The 20,017-nt window shown below is 42.2% G+C and overlaps 1 protein-coding gene and 1 long non-coding RNA gene across 8 annotated transcripts in view; one reads left to right on the top strand and one right to left on the bottom strand.

The window, feature by feature from the left end:
• The window catches only part of fermt2 (FERM domain containing kindlin 2), a 119,295-nt gene that overhangs the window by 94,422 nt on the left and 4,856 nt on the right, over positions 1–20,017 (top strand). For 5 of the 7 annotated variants that reach the window (XM_055640426.1, XM_055640431.1, XM_055640428.1 and 2 more), the window contains 4 exons: positions 1,722–1,943; positions 14,423–14,443; positions 15,002–15,126; positions 19,463–19,604. In XM_055640426.1, the coding sequence (XP_055496401.1) occupies positions 1,722–1,943; positions 14,423–14,443; positions 15,002–15,126; positions 19,463–19,604 (510 nt within the window). The remainder of the gene's footprint in view (positions 1–1,721; positions 1,944–14,422; positions 14,444–15,001; positions 15,127–19,462; positions 19,605–20,017) is intronic. The other 2 variants (XM_055640430.1, XM_055640433.1) reach the window with 1 other exon arrangement.
• On the bottom strand, positions 5,999–10,752 carry LOC129700172 (uncharacterized). The gene is made up of 3 exons (XR_008723988.1): positions 9,409–10,752; positions 9,034–9,103; positions 5,999–6,166 (listed from the first exon to the last, which is right to left on the bottom strand). It is a non-coding gene; the product is annotated as an uncharacterized LOC129700172 (long non-coding RNA).

Below are 20,017 nucleotides of genomic sequence, written 5' to 3'. Positions count from 1 at the left end.
AAATTAATTCCAGTTCAAAAGGCAACATGCTTCTTGTTCCTTACATTCTGGCAGTATACTGTCTAAAGTTGCTGATTTTAATGTAATCTAGTTTTAGATTTGTACCCTGTGTTCCTTTGTGATTGCTTTAGTTAGTAAAATAAATGTGATAAATGCTTACAATGTGTATCCTAATTTTTGTTACACTGATATGAATGTGACTGTTTTAAAGATTCATTCGAACCTTGAGCACACGAGACTAAAGCAAGGAATGATAATAGATCGTCTTTTCCTTGAATTGTTATTCTGTTGTTTCCTTTTGCCATTTTGTAAAGTAAAATATAATACAGGAAGAAGCATTGTCTCTGACAAAGATGAATTGCAAGTAGTGCATTTTGATGACCGTATGCGCCAGAACGGCGTACCAGCACATCTAAAAGGTTCAAAATTGATGTACAGCATTCAATACCATTGCATGAATCTTTCTGTGCGCACCAGCACCTTTTTCTCTACGAAAAAGGTACTGCTTGCAAGTGCCATTTTAAGAAAGAAATTTTGTAAATAGCATGAGTGGGCAGCATAGCGGTGCAGTGATAGAGTTACCACCTTATAGCACCAGGAAACCAGGGTTCGATCCTAACTACAGGTGCTGTTTGCATGGTGTTTGTGCGTTCTCCCTGTGACCGCTTAGGTTTTCTCCTGGTGCGCCGGTTTCCTCCCGCATTACAAAGATGTGCAGGTTTGTAGGTTAATTGGCCTCTGTAAATTGTCCCTAGTGAGTAGCATTGTACCTGGGATAGTGCTAGATAGACCAGAACTGCACACAATATTCCAAATGCACCCGAACCAAAGTCATAGAGTTATACAGTGCGACAACAAGCCCTTCAGCCCATCGTATCCATGGCGACCAAGATGCCTCAGCTAAATGAATCCCATTTGCCTGCATTTGGTTCATATCCCTCTTAACATTTCCTATCTATCTACTTGTCCAAATGTCTTATAAATTATGTTTTTATAGTATCTGCTTCAACTACCTTCCCTGGAAGCTCATTCCACATACCTACCGGAAGCTCATTCCACATCCACCGGAAGCTCATTCCATATACCCTACCACCTTCTGGGTGAAAAGTAGTCCCTCAGATTCTTATTTAATTTTTCCCCTGACACCTTTAACATATGCTTCTTGATTCCCCTACCCTGGGTAAAAGATTGTGCATTTTGGTAGAGCTACTGCCTCACAAGCCCAGAGACCCACATTCAATCCTGACCTCAGGTACATATTCTCCCTGTGACTGTGTGGGTTTCCTCCCCACTTCTCAAAGACGTGCGGGGTTGTAGATTAATTGGCCTCCGTAAATTGCTCCTAGAGTGTAGAGGAATGGATTAAAAAGTGGGAATGTGGAATTCACATGGAAACAGTGTGAATGTGTGATCGATGGTCAGGCGTGGACTCGGGCTGAAGGTCCTGTTTCTGCTGTATCACTAAACAAAACTAAAAAAATCAGCCTGTCAATTCCCTCGTGATGTTATATACCTCCATAAAATCCCCCAGCCTCCTGAGCTCCAAGGAATAAAGTCCAAGCCTGCCCAACTTCTCCCTACGGTCCAGGCCCTCAACTCCTAAAAAGCTGCATCACAACTCTGACCCCTATTCTCAATGCCCTGCCTGATGAAAGCAAGCATATCATACAGTATGCATTCTTTACAACACTATTTAAGATGACTTTTATTATTTTTCTCAGGAGAAGCAGTACGCACAATGGATGGCAGCTTGCAGGTTAGCGTCAAAAGGCAAGACGATGGCTGATAGTTCGTACAGTCTGGAGGTGCAGAATATCTTGTCATTTCTGAAGATGCAACATTTAAATCCAGACCCCCAAGTTATTCCAGACCAGAACTCCACAGACATCAACCCTGAATGCCTTGTGTCCCCTCGCTATTTAAAGAAGTATAAAAACAAACAGGTATTCCTCCAATAAATATTTTCTGCCATTTTATGATGGACTGACAATTCCATGTTTTTTGTAGTTATGATATGTATAGATGAATAAATATGAGTAACCTGGGAAATGTTAGTTGAGGGTTAAAAATAGCTTAGTGACTGTTAATACAATGCACCAAATGTTCTGGTAATTTTTTTTTAAATCAGAAGAAATATGGGGATAATGTCATTAAACTTGCACCTGAGATGATGATATGCATTACAAACAGAGTATTACAGCAGAACATTTGTGTGATGCGTAGCACGTCAGTAAAAAATTGTGGTTTCCAGTCTGTGTTCTATATTAAAATAATTCACTTTGTTAATTCACTTTTATACATTTTAGCTAATAGGTACTTATCAATTCCACGGGCTTTGCTTAATTTGCAGTCAAGAATGTGATATCTGTAAGGCTTGATGAAAACCTATTTTTCCCCTTACCCTCCACCCATGCTTGCTTCCAATATACTGAAGCTTTCATGCTGGTCACGGTAGAAATGTTGCGAATTCTCCAGATTCAGCAGAATCCTGTAATTGGAAGCCTTATTTCTTGGAGTTGTATTTCAAGGCAGTCCTTGAGTCATAAGACTTTATCCGCTCCTAAAATAAACAGGGCATAATTGTTGGTGCAGGATGTTGGCAAGTTCTTGAACCTTTTGTTTCCACTAAGTTTTTTCTTTATCTGAGCCTTGTACAGGAGATTTCAGTGTAAGGTCTTCCAGGAATAATTGCAAGATAGCTATTGAATTATCAGAGAACAGCTTGCACAGCAAGATATCTTCATGATCTCCAAAACATCTAAAAGCACATCAATAAAATCCTTTTTGAAATGTTACTTTGTATGGGATGAAGGAGCCAGTTTAACAGTGTGGTTGCACAGTCAGCAGCAATCTCTTTCCATGCTGTTGGTGGAGGGATAATTATTGACCAGGACCTCGGAGAGAACGTTTATGCTCTTCAAAATATTCCCAACGGATATTATTTTAGCAAGCCATCAGGGTTTTGGTTTAATGTTAGATCTGAACTAAGCCATCTTTGATCACGCAGCACTCTCTGATGTATTGTGTGGCCGTCTATGTGAATTTTGTGCTGTTTTAAAGGGCATTGGTGGGGCCATATTTAGAATATTATGAGCAGTTTTGGGCCCCATATCTGAAGAAGGATGTGCTGGCGTTGGAAATGGTCCAGCAAAGGTTTACAGGAATGTTTTCCAGAGATGTTTAGGTTAACGTATAAGGAACTTTTGAAGGCTCTGGGCCAGTACTCACTGAAATTTAGATGGATGAGAGGGTATCTCATGAAAACCTACTGAATCATGAAAGGCCTAGATAGTGTGGATGTGGAAAGGATGTTTCCAGTAATGGGAGAGTCAGGAAGCAGAGGGTGCAGCTTCAAAATAAAAGGACGTGCTTTGAAAATGAAGGTGAAGAGACATTTTAGCCAATCTGGATTTTATTGCCATTGACAACTGTGGTGGCTAAGACATTGGGTATTTTTAAAGCAGGGATTGATAGGTTCTTGATTAGATCGGGTATCAATGGTTATGGGGGGAAGGCAGGAGATTGGGTTTGAGAGGGGAAAATAGATCAGCCATGATTGAATGGTGGCGTAGACTCGATGGGCCTAATGGCCTAATTCTACTCCTTAGTCATGGTCGAAATCACATAATCTGTTGACACAGTGTTACCACTGCTCTATATCTGACGGGTTAATATAATTGATGGTTCCCAATTGGTGACTTCTAAATGGCTGGACATACTTATGTCTCAAAGATACTTAATTCCATAAGATTTCACGGGTTGAATGGATAGAAAAAAACATCCTTCAGCCAAGTGGAGGACGATCTTGTGTGCGTTTAGTTAATCAATTTGAAGTGTCCCCAATCCATTTCTTCCTTGAACAGAGACCCAATATGTTTCCCTTTACTAACACACTCCTCCCCACTTGTCAGAACTTGTCCTTGCCCTAAACAACTTATCTTTAGACTCCTGTTTAAGAAGGAACTGCAGATGCTGGAAAATCAAAGGTAGACAAAAATGCTGGAGAAACTCAGCGGGTGAGGCAGCATCTATGGATGTGTCACGACCCGAAACGTCGCCAATTTCCTTCGCTCCATAGGTGCTGCCTCACCCGCAGAGTTTCTCTGGCATTTTTGTCTACCTTCTCTTTTGACTCCTAATACTTTTCAAGTTAAAGGTGTAGCCATGGGCACTCACCTGGGCCCCAGCTATGCCAATGTTTTTTTTCATTGGTTATGTTGAACTCCTTGTTCCAAGCGTACACCAGCACCATCCCCCAACTCTTTCTCCACTACATGGATGTATGTATCGTGATTGCCTCCTGCATCCATGCAGAACTCATTGATTTCATTAACTTTACCACTAACTGCCATTCTGCCCCCAACTTGGAGTCTCTCTGATATCTCTCTGATATTTCTCGGATATCTGTATATGTCTGTCTCTGTCTGTGTGTGGGTCTTTCCCTCTCACTCTCTTGGCATCACAGGAGACAGACTATCAACTAACATCGGCTACAAGTCTACTGATTCCCAAGATGAGGTTTTCCACTTCAGATCCATCCAGGATGTCCTCTTCAATAAATGTGAATCCCCCCCTGCACTGTTATGGATGGAACCCTCACCCATGTCTGCTCTTGGTCCCACAGTTCTGCTTTCGCTCCCCCTCCCCCAGGCAGAACAGCAGCAAAGCACAAGTTTGCCTGGCCCTCGCCTTTCACCCATTAGTTTCTGAATCCAACACATCATCTTCAGAGTTTTCCGCCCGCCTCAATGTGATCCCACCACCAGTCACATCTTCCTGTCCCCATTACCGTGGCGTTTTTTGCTCAAGATTCCAACATCTACAGTCTCTTGTGTCTCCAAAACCTGACTTCAATTTTCCCTATTGCACTTGCAGACTCACCATTTCTTTGGATAAAGGTTTGAAATTTGTATTTCACTAATTGCAGGAGACATTTTTAAATTAAATTATTACATTGATGCTGTTGTTCACCTTGTAGTTTTGAGACGTTAAACTCCATCTAAAACTACCCAGGATCAAGGCATGGACATGAATCGTAAAAATATATATTGCTAATTTAGCCAAAAAAATACTGAACATTTTAGTGGAATTACTTTCTGAATGAATCCCGGCCTTCACATTAGAATTCTTTATACTTGTTTCATTTATCAAGTTGAAGATGACAGAACAATCAAAACTCCATGGAAGAAGGGTCCAGATTTGAAACGCCTTCTGTCCATTCTCTCCAAGATGCTGCCTGACCGCTGAGTTCCTCCAGCTTTTTTTAATCGAAACTCCACTATTGTCAGATGTGTCACATATGTGGAGAAATTTGCCATGTGATGTTTTCTCATGGTATCTTTCCCAATTAGCTTTTTTTTTTTACTATTTTGATAAATCCAACAGTATTGAATTATGTTTCGCCAGCTCCTTCTGCATTTAATGATTCCATCATCTGTTTAGTTTGGAACTAATTATTGAAACTGTTCATTGGCTTGTCAGACAAGCTTGATTGTTAATGTCCGTAGTGTGCTAGTAATAGGTCGTGTTCATAAGTTCATAACTGATAGGAGCCGAATTAGGCCATTCGGCCCATCAAGTTCATTCTTGGCTGATCTATCTCTCCCTCATAACCCCATTCACGTGCCTTCTCCCCATAACCTGTGATACCCATACTAATCAAGAAATCTATCTCTGCCTTAAAAAATATCTATTGACCTGGCCTCCACCGCCTTCTGTGGCAATGAATTCCACATGGTCATTATTCAAGTTTTAAAAGAATGTCAATGCCCTGGCAGTACATGACAAGAACCATCCCACATGTATTTCTCTTGTGGCCACTATCTACTTTAGAACATAAAACAATGCAACAGCAAAACTACCTCTTCGTCCCACATTGCCTTTTGCCGAACATGAATACCCAAGGAATGGAGGGATATGGATTATGTGCAGGCAGGTACGAGTTGGTCTGGGACCTGCCTGCACATAATCCATATCCCTCCATTCCTTGGGTGTCCATGTGCCTATCCAAAAGTCTCTTAAATACCACTATCATATCTCCCTCTGCAGCTACCCCTAGCAGCATCTTTCAGATACTCACCACCCTTCTCTGTGCAAAACAAAACGTGCCTCACACATCTCCTTTAAATTTTGCCCTTCTCACCATTCATAATGTTTGCTTAGAAACCTAGGTGAATGAATCAGAAATGTGTGTCCAAGTTTTTGGAGAAAAGTTTAAGTTTCCGAAGATATTCTAAATCATAATTAAGAACAGGATTTTTCAAACTGGAGCAAACTGGGTTGAGAATTAGCTGATTAAAGCACAGGCTTACTATACAGCACAATTAGTTTCAGATTCTCAATAACTACCGGATTAAACACTGTGGAGAGATTAATAACTGCAGTTTCTTCTTATAACATGCAATAGAGTAGAATGCTCATTTATTTAGATTTTTTGTTCTTTTTTTTACTCTCTTAAAGGTAAAAAAATATGTTTTGATGTGCTGTCATTCCCTTGAAAAAATGGCTAGTATATGTATATATATATATATATAAAATGTTCCAAATGCAAGCAATTAGATGGAGAATTCCAGAAATGATTTTCTAGTTTGGCTCTGTATAAAAGTTCACTGCGCTGGCATTTTTGAACAGGGAAGAATGATTCATGTTTCAAGGCTGTTTCTACTGTCCGCTTAACAATTTGTTTCCTGTTGGCTGAAGTCCTTTACTGTAGGGGTGGGGGCACGGGACGGGACATAGGAAGGAAAATTCTGCTTAACACTAAAACTACTGTGATATAATTTTAAATGAGCTTTTTCATTCAATAGCTTGAGTTGTTGCACTGCAGTGCTCGGGATGTCCCTTCAGAGCTTGCTCTGATATGTTTAAGTCCAGTGCTCAACATTATGCAATTGTAAGCATTCTAGCCCCTATAAACATTTGTAATCAAATGTTTAAACCCAAGGGATGTTAGGAGGAACTTCTGGATGCTAAAGGGCCTGTCCCACTACCGCAACTTTTTCAGCAACTGTCTTCGACCTTCAAGCTCGAGGGCATTCGCCTGACAAACCTCGAGCCGGATCGACCGTCAGCGCACACACACACACACACACACACACACACACACACACACACACACACACACACACATATCGCAAAGGTGGGGGCCAGGGAAAGCGGGGGAGCGCTGTCATACCTGCGATGAACAGGAAGGTAAAAGACGACTGGCACAGTGTACAGTAAGTCCTTTAGAGAGCAGGAAGGGAGGGGAAGAAGGGGGGAAGAAAGAGTAGAGACACTTTTAAGAAGCCAGACAACTTTTAATAAAGTTTAACGGGCATTTAACATAATCTGTCGGTTTTCCTTGGTTCTGAAATTTCTAATGAGCCAATAAAAATGCCCGGTTAGCAAAGGAGATTGCCTACGGCTACCTCAACTGCATATAACTACATAGCGACCCCACTACCATTGCACTATGAGTTCAAAAGAACCATGTCAACCAACGTTTATTCGCAGAAACATTTTCAGCACGCTGAAAATTTTTCCTCGACCAAACTGAGGCCGTGAGTATGCGGGAACTTCTCTCGAGCATGAAGGAGAGTAACAGTGACCTCCTAGGACCACGTGTCGACCATGCTGCGAGTTTGAGTCGAGCACAAACTCTTCTAAACTCGCAAATTAGATCCCCACAGTGGGACAGGCCCTTAAGTGTAACAGAGGTTTAAGCCAGTTCTACAAATGGCACTTGTCAATTTAAAATCATAGATTTTCATGTCAGTGAACACTGGGCATAACTGGGTACATGAGACAAGATGAGAACGGCCTCGTTAGAGGCCTGTTTCTGTGCTGTATGATTCTGTGACTCTGTTAGGTGAAACGCGGCCAAATAAGACTTGCTTAGATGGGGCATCTTGGTCAATATGGACGAGTTGGACAGAAGGGTCTGTTTCCGTGCTCTAGGATTCTCCATGACTCTAAATAGCTGAACTGGTTCAGGACAATTGTCTAATCCAATTTCCATGTTCATATTGGTCAGTGTCTAAATGAGCTTGAGGTCCCACAGCCCCTGTAAAGATGCGCAAAAGCAGCTGAATATGATAGGATGTGGTTGGGCCGCACAAGAAGAAGACCAAGGAAAAAAAATAGATGGAAGGAACTGCTGATACTGGAATCTTGAGTAGAACACAAACTGCTGGAGGAACTCAGCGGGTCAGGCAGCATCAGCGGAGGAAATGGACAGGCGACGTTTTGGGGGTTGGGACCGTTCGTCAGACTGATGGAGGAGAGGGGACAAAATTGGAAAAAAAAAAGTGGGATTGAGACAAAGCATGGCAAGTGATGGGTGGATACAGGTGAGGGGGTGGGTAAAGTTGTAAAGAAGACAGTGTGTAAAATTGTACAGGTCTTGTGGAGTTTTGTGCATGCAGACACCTTTTCTCTGCAATTCTAGAGCATGTTTGGAATAAGTTGGGACGATTAAGGGCGACATGGTGGCACAGCGGTAGAGTTGTTGCCTTGCAACGCCAGAGACCCGGGTTCGATCATGACTATTGTTGCTTAGCTGCACCAGAGTTTGTACGTTCTCCCTGTGACTTGCATGGGTTTTCTCCAGGATCTCCAGTTGCCTCCCATGCTCTAAAGACAGATTTGTAGGTTATTTGACTTGGCATAATTGTACATTGTCCCTCGCATGCGTAGGATAATGTTAATGTGCAGGGATCGCTGGTCGGCTTGGTCTTGGTGGGCCAATGGGCCTGTTTCCGCGCTGTAACTCTAAACTAGGCTTAAAAAATATGGATTGCCACAGTGTAAAACATTGGCAATTTGAGAGAGAATGAAAAAGAAATGGGAGTGGGGGAGAGGGATTGGTGAACTTTGCTGGGTGTTGGGCCCAGAGTTATAGAAGGCATGGTGGCCCCGCTTGGAACATTTCTACAATGCTCACTGCTGACACAAGAAATGGAGCCAGTTAAATTCAGCTCGTGTCACAGGAGTCAACGTTCAGCATTGCTGCAGTACACTGAAGGCTTTCATAAAATTTGAGGCAAAACTTACTGTTCAATATTTCCACATTTGTTCCAGTTTACAAAGTTTTCCTTTCTTGGTCCCGACAGAGCTCCTCCTGCTGTGAAAAAAGACCATCAGTTGCTTTTCAGTTTGCAACTCAGGGAGTTTTTGGACTATTGTGAAGATTAAAGTATTAAATATTATGTATGAGGGCTTTTCTTTAGCTTTTGTATTCGAAGTTTCAGAATAAGTTTGTCTGCATGTTAAACAGAAAATATTGCATTTTCAAGAGTCAAGAGTGTTTAATTGCCCTATTTACTGACATAACAATGACATTCCTACTTGCTGCAGCTTAACAAGCCCCGAGTTCCAAATTATTATTAGTGTCTTAAATTAGAGGCAAGGGATAGAAAACCACCAAACCTTTTGTTTCCGTGCCTGCTATTTAATAGAATGTTGTCCCACTCTAAACAACCTGCATTTATATCGCACTTTTAACACTGCACTGCACAATGTTCCATCAAGCTTTGCAAAAGCCTTACCCAACAAAATCTGACACCAAACTGCAGAGAGAGAGAGAGAGAGATTTCAAAAGCTGCCCTAAAGCATGGTTGTAGAGGTAGGTTTTAAGGAGCATCCTAAAGTGAAACAGCTCCTCAGGCAAAGTTTTCTGAAAGGCCTTCCATTTGAAGGGATTCTTTGAAGGGATTCAAAGAAACATTAGCAAATTTGCAGATGACGCAAAGCTGGGTGGCAGTGTGAAACACAGAAAATAGGTGCAGGAGTAGGCCATTCGGCCCTTCGAGCCTGCACCGCCATTCAATATGATCATGGCTATCATCCAACTCAGTATCCCATCCCTGCCTTCTCTCCATACCCCCTGATCCCTTTAGCCACAAGGGCAACATCTAACTCCCTCTTAAATATAGCCAATGAACTGGCCTCAACTACCTTCAGTGGCTGAGAATTCCACAGATTCACCATTCTGTGTAAAAAATGATTTTCTCATCTCGGTCCTAAAAGACTTCCCTCTTATCTTTAAACTGTGACCCCTAGTTCTGGACTTCCCCCAACATCGGGAATAATCTTCCTGCATCTAGCCTGTCCAACCCCTTAAGTATTTTGTAAATTTCTATAAGATCCCCCCTCAATCTTCTAAATTCTAGCGTGTACAAGCTGAGTCTATCCAGTCTTTCTTCATATGAAAGTCCTGCCATCCCAGGAATCAGTCTGGTGAACCTTCTCTGTACTCCCTCTATGGCAAGAATGTCTTTCCTCAGATTAGGAGACCAAAACTGTATGCAATACTCCAGGTGTGGTCTCACCAAGACCCTGAACAACTGCAGTAGAACCTCCCTGCTCTCATACTCAAATCCTTTTGCTATGATGAGGATGATGCTATGTGAGGAGGATGCTATGAGAATGCAGGGTGACTTGGACAGGTTGGGGGAGTGGGCAGATGCATGGCAGATGAAGTTTAATGTGGATAAATGTGAGGTTATCCACTTTGGTAGCAAAAACAGGAAGGCAGATTACTATCTAAATGGCGTCAAGTTGGGAAAAGGGGAAGTACAACGGGATCTGGGGGTTCTTGTACATCAGTCTATGAAAGTAAGCATGCAGGTACAGCAGGCAGTGAAGAATGCGAATGGCATGTTGGCCTTTATAACAAGAAAAATCGAATATAGGAGCAAAGAGGTCCTTCTGCAGTTGTACAGAGCCCTTGTGAGACCATCCCTGGAGTATTGTGTGTAGTTTTGGTCCCCTAATTTGAGGAAGGACATTCTTGAAAACTGAATGGACACTGGTCGAGAAACGTTTTTTTTGTTTCCTCTGAGTATGCGAATACTCAGGAAATGACAATAAAGATTTACAATTACAATTACAATTACAATTGCTATTGAGGGAGTGCAGCGTAGCTTTACAAGGTTAATTCCTGGGATGGTGGGACTGTCATATGCTGAGAGAATGGAGCAGCTGGGCTTGTACACTCTGGCGCTTAGAAGGATGAGAGGGCATCTCATTGAAACATAAAAGATTGTTAAGGGTTTGGACATGCTAGAGGCAGGAAACATGTTCCCGATGTTGGAGTCCAGAACCAGGGGCCACAGTTTAAGAATAAGGAGTAAACCATTTAGAACGGAGACGAGGAAACACTTTTTCTCACAGAGAGTGGTAAGTCTGTGGAATTCTCTGCCTCGGGTGATGGAGGCAGGTTCTCTGGATGCTTTCAAGAGAGAGCTAGATGGGGCTCTTAAAAATAGCGGAGTCAGTGGATATGGGGAGAAGGAAGGAATGGGGTACTGATTGGGGATGATCAGCCATGATCACATTGAATGGCGTTGTTGGTTCGAAGGGCCAAATGGCCTACCCCTGCACCTATTGTCTAAAGCACGACCATAAGTTGCAGCCCAATGCAGTGAATGGGCAGGGAGGAGGAAGGTAGAGATCTTTGGAGAGGAGAAGGAGGAAGGAGGTGGGATGGGTATAAAGCAAAAATAAAGGGGATGCCATTGAAGGCTTTGTTAAATGGTGTGAAATATTTAAGATGAAGGCATTACTGGACTGTGAGTCAGTGGGAAAGGGGGCAATGGTAGAATGGAGATTGGTGCAGTATGATATTGACGGCTGCGTTTTAGATTAACTCCCAAATTTGCAAAGTATGAGGCTCCCCAGGAGATAAATACCTAAATGGCTGATTGTCACCTGATAATAAAGTATAGATGTTAGTTTTAGCAAGGGATGTGCCTTGACCAGTAATGATCATGCAGGAACCTGAGGAGAAAGGTTTTCACTCAGAGGGTGGTGGGCATATTGGACAAGCTGCCAGAGGAAGAAGTTGAGGCAAATACAGTAATACCATTTAAAAGACATGTGGACAGGTACATGGATAGAGGTTTTGAGGAATGTGGGGCAAATGCAGGCAAATGGGACTTGCTTCGATGCAGGCATGAGACGGGACAAAGCAGAAAAAAGGAAGAGAGATGGAGGTCCATTTATGCAGATTTTGTTTGATAATGGTACCTTGAAATGACACAGTTTTCTTGCCTGTTTACCCTTAACTCCTCGCTGGGTCTTCCCCACTCACACCCACAGGGACCCCCTCACTGCTCATACTCACAGGGACGTCCCTTCACCTTTACTCACTCTCTCAGAGACTCCCCCCTCTGCTCACCAGGGCTCACACACACTCCCTCTACTAGCCTTAAAATGCTGATTGACAGCGACAAGTCCCCGGCCCTGCAGCCTTTCCCAGCCCAGTGCCCACTCTCTCGCTGCCCTCCCCTGGGGCCACCGCTAACTGCGCTCCCGGCTCGCTGCATCAGGCCTCGCCTTGTCCCGCCCCCCTCCTCCAATCACCACTCTCTATCCTCAACCCACCCCCCCTACTTTCGCCTCTGACCGACGCCTCCCTCATCGCGCTGAATCAGCATGTCCGTGTGTCCCCGCCTGCGGACCGACGTCCCGCTCGTCCAACTGGCGGCCTCGATCATCAGTCCCGCCCCCACTGTCACACAGAAAGCCATTTATAGAGATTTAGGTTTTTTTAACGAATTTCAAAATCCACGGGTCCGCAGAGAAATCTCATACTTGTAGTTGGGGCATCTTGGTCAGCAAAGATAATTTGGGCTGAAAGGCCTGTTTCTGTATTTCATGATTCGATTGCTGTGTTTTGCTACAAACATGTATCCAATTTTCCCCTGAGACATTGACTACTTCTCACTCTTTCTGGAGGAATGCTTTATGACGTCAGCACAATGAAGCTATTCTCCTCTCTTTCAGTGACTGTTAAACTTGTGACCTTCACAACTGACACTCTTAGGAGAAGTTCCTGCTCTGAAACTCTTTGTAAATTAAGTGCATTGTTTATTGAATCTTTTTATCTTACTCCAGTGGAAGAAGTCCTGTGGAAACAGTCCCAATATCTAAAAGTGCTGCTGGACATTAAATTTCATATTTCTGGTTTAATCATGAGGGGCCTGTGTTGAATTCCTCGTGACCTAATGCTTTTGCTGAATGTATCCAGAACCTCTATCTTTGATTGAAAGATTCAGCATGGAAACGGGCCCTTCACCAAGTTAACGCCAACCCTTCATACTAGTTCTCTGTTATCCCACATTCTGATCCACAACCTACGCACTAGGGGCAATTTATAGAGGCCAATTAACATCCAGACCTACATATCTTTGAAATATGGGAGGAAACGGGAACATCTGGAGGAACCCACATGGTCACAAGGCGAACATGCAAACTCCACACAGATAGCACCTGAGGTCAGGATCAAACACTAGTCTCTGGCTCTATCGGCTGTGCAGCAGTGCTGCCCCAATGTTCCCTTGAAGTTTTGATTACATAAGATGTATTTAAAACTAAATCAATAAATGTTTTACCCATTTTTCATGTGTGCTATGTTCCTTCATGATTTTTTTCTTCCGAACAAACCGTTGCTCATTTCTTTGAACAATTGTGCATATTTCTGCTAACCATTTCTAGTAGTTATTATCTCTTTTAAAATGTCTTCCCACAACTAGTATTTGTTGCCTGGTTTACTTCATTTTGATGTTCAAATCTTTTCCTCTTGAAAAGGGAACTTTATTGGCTATTCCAGTCCAAATACATTTTGCTTATTTCCAAGGAATTGGACATTTTGATTTAATTCTCTGCCATTTCTACTTCCAAAAGCATAATGTGTACACGTATCTCTCTCAGGCATCTGTAGTCCTGTGTGCTTTATTAGTCCACTTATTTCTGCCCCTAATTTATCTATAATGTATTTTCCTTAAATGCCAATATTATTGCTACTGACATATTCCATATGAATGTTTAATATCTCTGTCATATCTTTTACAATTATGGCCTGCAGCTTGATTTGAACGGCCCTAACTAACCTCTCTATCTCATGATGAAACATGATACATTGATCAGACATTTTCGATTACAACATTGATGTCTATAATGTGCAAAATATCTTGTATTGAGGAGGATCAAACAAAACTGTAATCTCAATACAGAATGGTAATCAGAAATGTTTTTCATGGGTATGCACAACTTTTAGAAAGCATTTTGTTCTCTTTTTCTCCACAATCTGTATAGAACGGTATATAAATCTTATAGCGGACTTTTAGTATGTGGTGAGTCTATGATATTTTCTCAAACACAGAATACCATTTCCTTGGTAATTAGTGGTAACAGGGTGATTTTGGTGCTCATAATATTTATCCAGTAGATCACTTGCATAGTTAACAATATTTTGTTTATAAAGTTGCATGTATATCTAGTTGGATATGAGTAATGTATTTAATTGCTCTGGGGATTTGCTTTGAGTGGTGGGAGGCAGATGGATGGGTGTGGAAAGCTGTTTGTGTGCTGCTTTTAACCTTATTCTTACTGCATTTTCTTTCAACTTCCTTTGCCCTCTTCATGCTGCCCTCTTCAGCCAGGCTATGTAAGGGACTTGGTAAGTGGTTGGTTCAGTCCCTGTGATGGGAAGAATGTTGTTTGTGTGTGTGTGTGTGTGTGTTTATATGTGTGGGCTGCCATGTGTGTCAGAATTGTTAAATGTTAATGCTGAAGTGAAAACCTCCACTGAATCGAAACTTATAGACAAAGAACAATCAGTACATGAGAATAATGCAGTCTTAATGAAATCTGACACCGGAGAGTTCAAACTAAGCTCTGCTCACTTTTTTAACATTGAAGGTCCATGCAATGAATCTTGAGGTTAAAGACCTTCAGCATAAATGAAAGACTGTCGACAGGAATATACAGCTGCCTATTTGGTTGATTGTGTGACAGTGGAAGTTTTTTATGGAGCTAAATGTTTTTTTTTTAACAAACAAAAACTAACTTTCCAGTCCTGAACATGTCTACGTTCTTAACCTCGACGCAGGTCTTTGCCATTCTCTCATTTTGGTTTCTGTTACTGTTGACTGCTCTTCTGATAACACTTCCTTGGCACTGCTGTGGAAAAAAAGTTTTTTGTTATTATTGTTATTATAACTTCATTCTTTTTCAGATCTCTGCCAGAATCCTTGAGGCCCATCAGAATGTAGCTCAGATGAGCCTCATAGAAGCAAAGATGAGGTTTATTCAGGCTTGGCAATCCTTGCCTGAGTTTGGCATCACTCATTTCATTTCGAGGTAACAATCGAACAGCTATTTTGTTTATTCACAATTGCCTCAGCAGAAATTTTGTATGCTCTTTGCAATTTTTTGTAGGCATTAAATAAGTACCGAATCTTGAAGGTGAAGCACAACCACTTACTTTCTTCAGCAGCTGCATAAAGTTACTATGTGATTGATTTTTAAATGTGGTTCTGTGTCTGTTTCCCTGTGTGTACTAAAATGAACATTCAACCAATATATCAACAGTAATCCTGTCCTTTCTCTAAAGTGGGCTATAAATCTATCGTAAAGGACTTTTTATTTGTTTACACAAATTTCTTAAAGTCTTATATTTGTGGACCATGTTTCGCTGAAGGCGATTTGGACATGACTTGCCATAGGTTTAGGTTTTTATTGTCACATGTACTGAGGTACAGTGAAAAGCTTTTGTTTGCGTGCTATTTAATCAAATCAATTAATACAATACATGAATACAATCAGGCCAAATGCAAGTACAAATGGGTAGAGCAAAGGGGAACGATACCAGGATGCAGAACCTAATTTCTCGTCATTGTAACTTAAAGCCCCTATCCCACTGTACGAGGTAATTCAAGAGTTCTCCCGAGTTTTCCCTGATTCGAACTCGGTGAATGTCCGTAGCGGGTCCATAGGAGTTTGTGGATGTCTCGTAGTGGCTCGCAATGCTAACGGTAAGTACTCGGGAAATCCGGTAAACTCGTGACGTTTTTTCATCCCTGCAAAAAAAAATCCACAAGTAAATAAATACTCGTGATGAAAAAAATGGTTACTTTTTCCTCATACCGAGCCGCTACGAGACATCCACGAACTCCTACGGACCCGCTGCGGACATTCTCCAAGTTGGAATCAGGGGAAAACTCGGCAGAACTCTTGAATTACCTTGTACAGTGGGATAGGGGCTTAACAGTTCCAGAGAAAATGGCCAATGTCTGCATTGAGGTAGGTTTGGAAGATCAGGGCTGTATCTAGTTTATGGGGGAACCATTCAGTGGTCTAGTAAGAGCGGGGGGAGAAAGATGTTCCTGTGTCGGGTGGCAAACAAACTCCCACATCCCTCTCACATTAGGGTGAATTAAAAAAATACAATGAAAAGAAAGCTATGTTGTTATTAGGAATGAATATTCTGCAGGATTCCTCTCCTTTTTCTTATTCCTGATTGACACCACACCACAAGAGCAGCTCTTCCACTTTCTTCCACCCACCTCTTCCACTTTCATGATCCTGAACCCTAGTTATCACAAAGCAAAGTTTTCTACACAGCCATCGGATATCACGACGATAAGCGCCCTTCCCATCAGATCTTGCAGTATTACATTTCACAAGGTGATGATGGTGTGTGACAAGGTGGTATTACATTACATTACAAAAGCAGATAACTGCTTTTTGTATTTCTGTTGGAAATCTAGAATAAAAGAAGAAAATAATGGGCATAGTAGTTTGGGTGGGCACAATCTATGTAAGATAGAAACATAGAAATTAGGTGCAGGAGTAGGCCATTCGGCCCTTCGAGCCTGCACCGCCATTCAATATGATCATGGCTGATCATCCAACTCAGTATCCCATACCTGCCTTCTCTCCATACCCCCTGATCCCCTTAGCCACAAGGGCCACATCTAACTCCCTCTTAAATATTTACTTACCCTCTGTGGCAGAGAGTTCCAGAGATTCACCACTCTCTGTGTGAAAAAAGTTCTTCTCATCTCGGTTTTAAGGATTTCCCCCTTATTAAGCTGTGACCCCTTGTCCTGGACTTCCCCAACATCGGAAAATCTTCCTGCCCTTAAGAATTTTGTAAGCCCTATAACGACTCTCAATCTTCTAAATTCTAGAGAGTATAAGCCAAGCAGTCTTTCTTCATAAGACAGTCCTGACATCCCAGGAATCAGTCTGTGATGAACAGTTAACATTTGCCCACTTTTGCTTCCTGTGAGCCAGACACAGGGATGTACTTGTGTTCCTTACTGTTTGATTAATTGAAAGATACAGCACGGAAACATCCCCCTTTGGCCCTCCACAACTACGCCAATCCTCGATCGCCTGTTCACACTAATTCTGTGTTGTCCCACTTTTGCTTCCACTTCATACACACTGGGAGTGATTTTAAGGAGAGCCAATTAACCTTCAGTCTTTTGGGATTTGGGAGGGAACTAGAGGATACCCATGCAGTCACAGGGAGAACGTACAAACTCCACACAGACAGCACCCGAGGTCAGGATCAAATCCAGGTTTCTGGTGCAGGGAGGCAGCAGTTGTTAACCTGCAGCTGTCATGTCTAATCCCCTTTCCCTGTGGAGGAAAAAGAAGAGTGGAAAGATGCAAAGTGCTGACGTAACAGGGCAGGTCAGGCAGCACCCCTGGAGAACATCGGTAGCTGACGTTTCGGATCAGAACCCTTCCTCAGGCTGATCGCAGGGGGCTCCGATGAAGGTTGGTAGGGACTGGACAAGGGGGGATAGAATAGAATCATGGTATGTGGTGATGAGTTGATTGGGGCAGGAGCAGGCAGAAACAATGGGTCTGCCAGGGTAGTCCTGTTTGTGGATTTTGGCGAGGGGATAGAAATGTGCAGTGGGGCTGAGCAACGATAAAGTTGGAGTGGAAATCAGTCCACTGGGTCTGTTATGTACCCTCCAGTGTGTAAAATAAGTTACATTTCCAATAGCTGGAAGGTTGTTCATTTACCCATAGGTTGGCACAGAGAGAGACATTTTAAGAGCTTGCTGAATTCTGCCTCTTCAGCTTTGCACACCAATACATTAACATTGATCTTTGCTCTAACTATGGATAAATGTGACTTTCCTTCCTTGTTTGATGAGACTGGAGACCTTGATATGATCCCTCCCTTTTTGAAATTGAAAACACTTAACCAGCCAACATTTGTGTTTTTAAATAATTTCAGTAGGAAGGTCAGCAATGAAGCCAGAAGGGGAAAAAAACAAAATACTTTTGATGGATGTATCCTCTGGAAATTCTCCAGAAAATTAAGCTTTAGTTTGAATACAGTAATTGCTGCCACTCACTATGTTACCATGTTTGGTAAAGATCGACCATGGGGAATGTTTCTTGGAATATTGCAGCTTGCATCTGAGAATCTGCTCCTAGCTTACATTCCTTTACAGACAAGGCGATTGGAGTATCTGCATTCACAGCTGACTACCGAGCATCTCCTTGAAGCAACATTACATGCCAAAAAAACGTCTCACAAATTCTGTATTTAAAATTGTGTAACGGAATAAGGCTGCTAGATCAGGCGGGGATTGTGGTACCTTGTTCTGTCTCAGCCCATGATCACAGACATGTAGGCAGAATGATCTGCAAATGCTGCTTCACAAAAACAGAACATATTGGAGTAACTCAGCGCATTAGGCAGCACCTCTGGAGAACACGGATAGGCAGCATTTTGAGCCAGGATTCTCCTTTAAAAGTAACAAATAATATTTGGCCAGCACCATTTTGTCATTTTAAAAAAAAAAGTACTGGTGTCATTGATTTTTGAAAATAAATCTAATATTTGTGAAGGTAGACAAAAATGCTGGAGAAACTCAGCGGGTGAGGCAGCACCTATGTAGCGAAGGAAATAGGCAACGTTTCAGGTCGAACCCCTGATGTGAGGGGGGAGGGGGGGGGGGTCGGGAAGAAGAAAGGAAGAGGTGGAGCCAGTGGGCTGAGGAAGAGCTGAGAAGGGAAGGAGAAATCGGGGACTACCTGAAATTAGAGAAGTCAATGTTCATACCGCTGCGGTGCAAACTGCCCAAGCGAAATATGAGGTGCTGCTCCTCCAATTTATGTTGGTCCTCAATCTGGCCATGGAGGAGGTCCAGGACAAGTACTGAGCCACCAGGAGATCAGGTTGGTTATTGTAAACCGAGTGGAGGTGTTCGGCGAAGCGATCGCCAAGCCTATGCTTGGTCTCACCGATGTAGAGCAGCTGACATCTAGAACAGTGGATGCAATAGATGAGGTTGGAGGAAGTGCAGGTGAACCTCTGCCGCACCTGGAAAGACTGCTTGGGTCCTTGGAGTCATGGGGGGAGGTAAAGCAACAAGTGTAGCATTTCCTACGGTTGCGTGGGAAGGTGCCCGGAGTGGGGGTGGTTCGGGTGGGAAGGGACAAATTGACCAGGGAGTTATGGAGGGAGCGGTCTCTGCGGAAAGCAGACGGGAGGAGATGGGAAGATGTGGCAAGTGGTGGAATATTTGTGAAGTGGTTGCTTGTCAGTGATTATCAGAGAAGTACAGCTTTTTATACTTTGTTGTTGAATTACTTTAATAGTGCTTGCTGTGCAACCAAGCGGCCCTTTAAAATGATATTTTGCATTTTTGTTGCATTTTAGGTTTCAAGGAAGTAAGAAAGACGATCTGATTGGCATAGCCTACAATCGGTTGATCAGGATGGATTCAAGCACTGGGGATGCAATCAAGACATGGAGATTCAGCAACATGAAACAGTGGAATGTAAATTGGGAGATCAAAATGGTAATTATAAAATGTCCTGAATCATTAAGATGATATTTAAATGTTATCAAAGGATTTTTAACTTCAGATCATTGTCTGCAGTGTGAGACATCATATGAGTAAGTTAGAATTGATATGTGCAAATAACAAAATCCAAGTTTCAATATTTTAGTGTATGTCACATTTTTAAATTGACTTTCTCTTCATAAAAGCAGAATGTTGCAGATGTTGTAGATAAGGGCAGGCGAAGTGTAGTTTCAAGTCGGGAATGTTTAATTGTACCTAAACAGAACAATGAAATTATTTCTTGCAGCAGCACAAAAGGTTTGTAAACGCAATACTCAATAGAAAACATAATATACTATAAAAACAGAAGTTCAATAAATTTTAATTAAAAAAACAATATTAGCGGAAAATACAACAAAAGGCTGACT

The sequence above is a fragment of the Leucoraja erinacea genome, chromosome 9, assembly GCF_028641065.1.
Source record: "Leucoraja erinacea ecotype New England chromosome 9, Leri_hhj_1, whole genome shotgun sequence".
NCBI lineage: Eukaryota > Metazoa > Chordata > Chondrichthyes > Rajiformes > Rajidae > Leucoraja > Leucoraja erinaceus.
This window is presented reverse-complemented; position numbering and strand designations above follow the sequence as displayed.